The sequence below is a fragment of the Dendrobium catenatum genome, unplaced genomic scaffold, assembly GCF_001605985.2.
Source record: "Dendrobium catenatum unplaced genomic scaffold, ASM160598v2 fragScaff_scaffold_853, whole genome shotgun sequence".
Lineage (NCBI taxonomy): Eukaryota > Viridiplantae > Streptophyta > Magnoliopsida > Asparagales > Orchidaceae > Dendrobium > Dendrobium catenatum.
In genome coordinates this window covers 7,925,202-7,934,100 of record NW_021319315.1, presented here as the reverse complement: position 1 = coordinate 7,934,100, position 8,899 = coordinate 7,925,202, and the positions used below count along the sequence as shown (strand labels likewise).

The 8,899-nt window shown below is 34.8% G+C and overlaps 1 protein-coding gene across 9 annotated transcripts in view; it reads right to left on the bottom strand.

Moving 5' to 3' along the window:
• Nucleotides 1-8,899, bottom strand: part of LOC110104658 (flowering time control protein FCA) — a 61,769-nt gene that overhangs the window by 43,565 nt on the left and 9,305 nt on the right. For 7 of the 9 annotated variants that reach the window (XM_028697006.1, XM_028697003.1, XM_028697005.1 and 4 more), the window contains exon 3: nt 3,662-3,740. In XM_028697006.1, the coding sequence (XP_028552839.1) occupies nt 3,662-3,740 (79 nt within the window). Of the gene's footprint in view, nt 1-3,661; nt 3,741-4,375; nt 4,571-8,899 lie in introns of all 9 variants that reach the window. The other 2 variants (XM_028697007.1, XM_028697008.1) reach the window with 1 other exon arrangement.

Sequence of the window (8,899 nt, the reverse complement as noted above, 5' to 3'; positions counted from 1 at the left end):
TCTCTCTCTCTCTCTCTCTCTCTCTCTCTCTCTCTCTCTCTATCTCTGAGGATTGGGAGGCAACTGCGGGAGCTAGGGTAGAGGATACAGGAGGAGGAAGGCAATGGGGTCGTTGGCTTTGATGGAGATTGGGACGAAATCAGTCGCAGGCGGGAGTTCGGGATCTGCGATAGGGAAGGAGATCGGTCCTGGCTTGACTATGGGGGTCGGTTAGAGAGGGAGATGAGGCGTCGGGACAGAGCAGCGAATGGAAGTTTGATCGTGTGGAGTCGGGCGTTGGAAGAGGTCGTGGAAGCAGAGAGCGAGTGAGAGGCCGAATGCTTCTCTTGGTCGGGTATTTAACGACGGGAGCTGGAGTGAGATTGAGGAGATCTCTGCAGACGTGCGATAGGACCATTCGGCGCTGATTGCTGGATATGGGGCACTGTAGCATCGGTGGGATCTCAACTGGACTTGCAGCATGGGCAACGACAGGTAATCATTTTAAGCATTTTTTATTTTGTTTTCTTTTATCTTGATGCAGAGGTCAACAGGTAGCCATGCGAAAGAGTGGTTAACAGATTTACTGCATTGCCCTGTCTCACAGAACCTGGAACATTCCGTCCAGATGAAGAAAAAAAACCAAATGACGAACAGTTTCCTTTAAGAGCCACAGCATGGCACTAAATTTGGGGGCAAACAAGATGCACCACATAATCTTGAATAAATACTGTTATATAAGGTATAACATTAATCCCAAAAAGGAAAATTTTAACATAATGTCAAATCTTTGGGAAATGATCACAAAATTAAATAGATTAGCTGTACTAAATGCTCTTGAAAAATTACAGTTTATAATGTTGTTAAGCCCAACACTGAAAAGTATTTTATACATACTTTAAGCGAACTACGAGAAACACAAATTTATGTGCAGTTCACACAATAAAAAGGTGTCATCTCAAAAATTCTGCGTCATCTGAGGAGCAATGCAGCAGCATAGTATGAAAGTCATAAAAACACAGTAACACTATTTGGCGGTGGTTCACAGGCAGAAAAACTCAGTAGCACAATATTTGACGTGCCAGCTGTGGCCATTCCTTCATTCACGGTAGAAGTTCGCTTATGTAACAACATTAACATTCCATAATCAGAATTCCAACATAGGAAAGTAAAAAATAAAACGATGATTCTAAATGAATCACAATGTCACCAAGCTATTTCATACACTTTTTACACTCAAAAATTTCCTTCAGAAGAAAAGAGAAGAGCAGCTCATTCAATTACAGGCAGTTACAGAGACATAAAGTGGGGAGGAAAGCAATTTTCTCCCACAAATAACTCCAGCTAAGAAAATGTAATAGCAGAATGATAAAACTAAATAGTAGAAATCAATGATGCCAGCAAAACAGAGTATTAAGACCATATCTCAATCCGGATATGACTTGTCAAGATTCAATTCCAAGGAATGCCAATTCAGATATGATTCCTCTCACAGAACTAGTAACACATAAGATGATTGCAAGCTAATTTTCCAATAAATGCACACGTCTCCAGAATATTCCACACATACTCCAGGAAGATATCATCATCCAAAGTCTAAAATACCATTCATTTGTGTTTATTTCGAGAAGCGAAACTGCCATGAGCGTAGAACCATTCATTCATGGACAAACCACAACAACTATATCCCAGTATCAAGTAATCCATTCTCAAGCTCAGGACACCCACCAAAGGTCCCACACACATAAATAGAACGTCTCAAAGCATAGCATCAAAAGAATTCAACAAAATATAGAAGAAAAGTTGCACCATCCAATAATCCATGACCATGATGAGCGAGCTCAAATCAAGATACTTCCAGAGGACATTTAATGCAAAAAAAGCCCAAGTAACTCCTTCACATATATAAAGTAATATTCCTACTCAGCACAAAATCACTTAGACCCATACTTGTCAACGGCGAATGGTGCAACACGGTGCAAAGTTCCCCAAGAGCCATGGTGCACAGCACAAAATGTGGCCATGCCATTTTAAACATGATGTGCAATATAAAATAATTAAAAAATGTATATTTATTATACTATTAAATAGAAAATAATAGGTTGATCAGAACAAAATTTAAGTATAAATATCCTGCCAAACATAAAAAATGGCAACTTTAAATATTACTAAAACTTACATCAATAGATTTGAGCAAGATTTAAGCATAATTTAGTCTAAATCCAGTCAAATAGCAAAAATGATAGCTTTCAATTCTACAAAAAAAGTTAAATCCTTTAAATATTTTTATATTTTATTAATTTGATGTTTAATTAATTAATAATGATGATGATATTAATATATAAAACTTTAAAAATTTTAATTATAATTTATAATTTGAAATTTATAACATATTAAGAAAATAGCGTGAGTCATTTGCGCCTTGCACCATGCATCATTGCCCATGCATGGCGCAAATAGAACGCCCTATTTTGATGAGCCGCGCCACGCCAAGCAAATAGCGTCATATTTGCGCCACATCGTGCGCTATAGCGCATGCCATTTTGCACCATCAACATGTATGATTCAACTACCCAAGGTTTGAAAACTACGCAATCAAGTATTAAGACATTTTTTGTGCATGAGACAAGCCGTAAGTCACAACATTTTGAGGTGATATCTCATAAATTGAACCATTAAATTAATAAAAAATATAAAATAATAAGTAGCAATAAAATATCAAATTAAGAACATTGATTCTCTTTTGTAGTGATATTAAATTTACTTCAATTGTGGTGATATAAAATAAGAACATAACAAGTTAATATACCATAGGTCTATTTGTATGCAGAAGAATGATGAAATAATATTTATTTTGTATATTAAATTTTTAAAGCACCTAAACCCAAAACTTTTTGGCTTGTGCAGCTTACAAATTGTGCTATGTCATGCCTTGAGATGCGCCTCAATCTTACTAAGGCATCCGGCTCACAAACTTTTTATTTTCAAAATTGCATTGAGGTACAGCTTATTACATAATTTTAAACAATGTAACCAGCAAAACATAAAAAATCTGATACGCAAAGTTCACAGGTGCAGAACTACAGACAAAAATTCCAAACAAAGCCCTCTAAAGAACTCCCTATCATAAAAACCATTCCAGATCATCCAACAGAGGTGGTAAAATATATTAAGTCATCTAAGAATTGAGAAGAGTTCCATAAACAAAGCATCCAGCTGAAACCAACCACAAATTTCAAAATTGCCAACTTTTTATTTAACTTTCATAAAATTAGTGAAAAAATGCATGAAAAGCTGCTTAATATTCATCATTGTGCATAAATAGCACAAGACAACGTTGCCACAAAAGCTTATCTCCACTACTATCAGCAATTTGGTAGGGTAACTGCAATTATAACTTCTAATGAAATAGCCAGACGCCACCATTTCATCAAGATTTTAACTTCTGAATACACAGAAAGAAACAATGCAAAGTTTGTTTCCTTTTTACAAGTACTCAAAAACATAATGACTCTCAGAATAGTCAGATTGTAACAGAAAATAACTTCTTTAGATGGATCCAAACCTGGGTTAAATTATGAGTTTATCATCCACTAAACCCCCGAGGAACCAAACCCCAGAGGACCTGAAAAGTGAAAAGAACTACAATTCACCACAAATCAATAAGAACTTCTGAATCTACCTTGTTGCTGACCGGTTCTCCTGTCCCTGATCAAAGCTACTTCAATAACATATCCATGTTCCTCAAATAAAGGACGTAGCTGGAAAAAAAAAGATTGGTTGAGCTAATATGACAACAAATTCTGCCATTATGAGGGTCCTTTCAGTAAGAATGGCGTACTTTCAATAACAAAATTTACATGAATTGTAGTAGATCAAAACTCAATATGAAAAGGATGACAGTTCATTAAATAGATTCTGCACAAGGTTAACATTCATCATGAATGAATCAAAAAAATCCATAAGACCTATACTAAATGTGTGATGTTGCACAGAAACACAAACAGTAATTTAGAATTAGTGTAATTTAAAGCAGCAAAAGTCCAGGCTTCCAGAAGAAGCAACACCAAGCATAGGTCTCCCTCTCTGCCGCAAAATGGAAGGAAAAAAAAATGAAATGGTTATATAACGGCAGAGGTCACATGCCACAATCACTCCACATTATGTGCATTTCCTGATTGTGCGTCCTTTAGCATGGTTCGAAAGTTTAATAAATGCCAGCTCAATAATTTTATTAAATGATGCGGTGAAGATATTTTCCCAGTCCTCAACTTAGCATATTCTTGCGCCCAAATAAATGCAAGCAATTTTCATATTTCCCGAAGTTCCATACTCTTCTTATCTTCCCATCATCCCATCAAAATAAAAATACTAAAAATAGAATTAAAACCATTACCTTCTCACTTGAAAACCCTTTCTCTTTCTCTTCTGCATTCTCTGGCATTCTTTTTTATGTTCTCCATCCACCAACAAATGATAAACAAATATTGAGTGTTCATAACTGCTCAGCTTCCCACTTCGACGTTTTTGCTATTTTCTTCCTTTGTTGCAGGCACATACTTGAATTTCTCTTTCTCCAATTTTGCATTCCCTTCAACAATTTTTTGTAGAATATAATCAGCGTTGCTTGAGAGAAATGAAATGATGTAAGTTTCCCTGATTTCTTAACCAATTATTTCCTATCTCTGCCTCCAATCCAAGATTTTGGGAGAAATAAGATACAAATATCAATATTTTACTATGCAAACCTACTTAAGCTGCTTAAATTGTTTGACGGTCTAGGTCTAACTTTCTGTGTTTTACTTTATTTTAGATGAGAAGCTTGCTGCTAGACAGCTTGACCATGGTTTAGTAGGTTGTTTTGTTTAATATTTTCTAAGGAATACAAAATTTCACAATCTGCATTTGCTTCAAGTATTTACACTTTATGCTTAAGGGTACGCACCAAAACTTGAAATTTAATACTTAACATTTTAAGCTGCTTAATATTTCAGAATAAACTTCGCGACTAAAATTTAATTTAAACTGTGATAAACGTTTTCTTCAATTTTATAAAGTTGTTGACAATTTTTAATAAATTGTAATGTTTTCTCTGTTCAAAGGTAAGGTGTCCAATTATTATTAGAAGAGAGCTTCAATTAACAAAAGTCTGTGTTCTCTTTGCACTAAGCACTTCAAAACAGAAACCCCCTTCGCACTTTTGCATTTTGCATGTTGACAACATTGTTTCTGTTTTAACTTCTAGGATTTCATGCATAAGGAAGGCTTTAAAAAGTTTCCCCTTACAAAAAGGAAACAAAAGAAGACAAAAATATTGTTGCTCAAAAGTTCTACGAGAATGCAAAGCTTTAGGTTATCCAGCCCAAGTAGAAGGCATGCTATAACAAGCATGGGATAGATAGAAAAGAAGTATTCTCTACAGGATCATACTATTATTCACTAATCAAACAAATAATCTATCAAGTTAATCTAACTCAAGAACATGCTACCATTCATTTAGCTAAAGCGGTCATACAGCCAAACATGTACATGAGATCTTTACCCGAAGAAACAGAGAGCATATCACCTAAGCTAGAGTTCATTGGTTGCCTGCCCAAGGCATCAATGCCTTTCATCCCTCAAGAAATTCCTAAGTTCACTCCTGTAACAACTCCCTTGTATCATTCAAATTCCTGTTCTTGAGTTCTCATTTGCAAGTCTTTTTATAAAAATATTTAATTATCCTCAAGAGGTCACTCATTTCGGAGTAAAAAATTAGAATTTCTCAAAAAGGTTGCATCACATGTAATGGTTTATTTGACTATTTTGGATGAAATCTTTAAACTTGGCAACCCTAGTGACTATAGTGCTCCTGCGCATAATCCCTTCCCTTTTATGAGTTATTTTCTTCCCTGCTAATTCATTTAGCATATTCTCCATGTAATTCTTGTCTAAATATCTTCATCAGCATCATCATCAACAACAACAACAAGCCTGTATCCCACTACATGAGGTCGGCTACATTAATCTTTTTTTTTTTTTTCAATGTATCATATTAAGAATCAAATTATCATTTAAATCTAATAAAAAAAATATCATTTTTAATATTTTTAACAAAGTTTTTTAGCTCTAGCTCTACCTTTCTTCACATAAGCCGGATCTAATACATCTACTATCCTAACAGGGTCATCAGAAGGCCAATGTTTTATGTGACCAAACTATCTACGGCGACTCTTCCTAATGTTATATGCCAGTAGAGCTACTCCAACCTTTTCACATATATACTCATTTCACATTCTATGTAAAACCACTCATCCACTTGAGCATCCTCATCTCTACAACACTTAAACTTAATTTTATGCTTCTCCTTTAATGGCCAACATTTTATTCAATAAAGCATTGCAAGTCCCGCCAACATCTTATAAAATTTTCCCTCAAGTTTGAGGGATACTTTTCTATCACGCAATAAGCCTGATGCATTTCTCCACTTCAATCATCCAACTTAAATTATATTAATAATATTCCTATCAATTACACCATTGCTTTGAACAATATATTGAGATATCAAAAGCATGCACTCTTTTTAATGACATGACCACCCTACGTCACAATTCCCCCATTAGATTTATTACTACTAAAAATACACTCCATGTATTTGGTTTTAAATCTACTCAAACAAAAAAATTAGACTCTAAGGTTGACCTCCATAATTTAAGTTTTTCATCAACTCCCTCTCTAGTCTTATCAACAAGAAGAATATCATCAGCAAAAAACATACACCAAGGTACATCCTCTTGCACAAGTCTAGTAAGAACATCCATGACTAAAACAAAAAGATATGGGCTTGAAGTTGATCTTTGATGTAATCCAACTAAAATAAATAATACATGGTCAAACCACCTTGTGTTTGAGCACTAATAATAGCTCATGTATATGCATCCTTAATGACTTGAATGAAAGCATTATTAACTTCGTTCTTTTCTAGAACTCTCTAGAGCACTTCTCTTAAAAGTTTGTCATATGCTTTCTCTGAATCAATAAACATCAATATGTTCATTATCCTTAAAAAAGGAGATGACCAAGGTAGTTCCTCATACCAATAAAAGAATGGTACAAGCATACTTGTCAATGGTGTATAGTGCACCAAAGTGCAGAAATCCCCATAAATCCATACTACATAGTGCATGGAAGACATCATTTTAAGCATAGCACAAAAATTAAAAAAATTATAAATAAAAATTCATATAAATATAAAAGACCATTAAATTGAAAAATAAACCATCATGATTAAAAATAAATAAAAGAAATGCTAAAGTTCAAGTGCTCAACACTTCAACCACTTAAAATTCAAAATATTACAATTTTTTTTCAATAAGGGTAAATAAAGAATTTATGGAGTTGTATTAGGTAAAAGATAAAAGAGTTCAGTTAAAAAAAGGCCTACAGCTAAAAGGGTTTTGGTAAAATTCAAGAATAAGTAAATAATTGAAATAAAAAAGATGTCAACGTAGAATTCTTTAAGCAAAAATAAATTCAAAACTTTTACCTAGCAACCAATAGATTCCAAACACTTCCTGAAATAAACTCTAGTAACTAACAGGGATAATATTTTTGGATCGAGAGACATAAGACAAACAGCGTTCAGCATTCAGAGATGGAAACAAGATGAATGGTATGTGATGCTCAATGTGCTATGCTTGACATGCTTCTTTCTTCAATGCCTAGAATTGAAACCAAACAAAGCAAAGAGGATGCAACACGAGAGCTTTTGTTTTGGTATTGCAGACTGCTCTACACCCTAATACTCTAATAAATTTTAATTGATATAAAATAAAACTAGTAAATAAATAACACAAATACTAATTCTATACCCTAAAATATAAAAATTAAAATAGCACACAATACATTGGCTCTGAACAAAGTGTTGTAGTTCTTACATGGCGCAAATAACGCACGAAACTTTCAACCCCACACCAAGTTAGGCAGATGACGCAGAGGGTATGCTACACCGCGTTGGGCACCAAGGTTAATGCTACCATACGCAATTGATATGTATGAGTACCAGGTTTATGAAATTCAACAATTGGATGCCAAAGATTAGTGGAGAAGAAACAAAATAGAATCTTGCATAGTAGACTTGAGGCTTATCAAACCAAATCGCTGTAAATTTTCATCTCCCTTTAACTTGCATAATTTACATAAATATTTTCATCCTTATATTTAAGCATACAGGAAATTATTAAATAGTCAATTGAAACCCCTTCACTCTCTCAGGAGCATGCACAAGTGATGCATTTAGATTTTTGCATTATTTTTTTGTTATGAACAATATTAGTTATATTTTCTATTTTTTTTTATTTTTTTTTATGCTATCCAATGATGGTGGTAAATCCAATGATCATGGTAGGAAGAGGTTTGGTTTTTGCTTCCTTGGGTTTGCCGGCTTTGGGGGTCCATTTTGTCCTTTGGATGTTTGCTGGTTTCATGAGGGCATTGGCTGTTTCGGTTTGAGCTTAAGTAGTTGAAACATTAGTAGTGCCAGCTCATTAATATCTAGTGGAGGAGTAGCTCATTATGAGCTGATGTTTAGTTATAAAATTAATGTTGGGAGCAAGATTTGGTGGGTGGAACTTGATCTTTCACATTCTTCTTGAATTGGAGTTGCTGCAGCTTTTCTTCTCTGGATTTTTCTCTCACGGGCTGCTGCTCTCTTCGGGTTTGTTGCTGCCTCTTCGGGTGGCTGCCTACTTTACTGCTCTGGCACCTCTTTTTTGACCGAGAATTGATTTCCCTGAATTGCCTCCTGGTTTCCTGTGCTGAAACCGTGGCTTGTGCTTGTTCCTGGCTGGTTCCGTGGCTTTATTCATTGGAATTTTTTGCTGTGTCTCTTGGGATTTCAGCAAGGAAAAGCTTGTGGCTTTTGGCATTCCTTTTCTTTGGA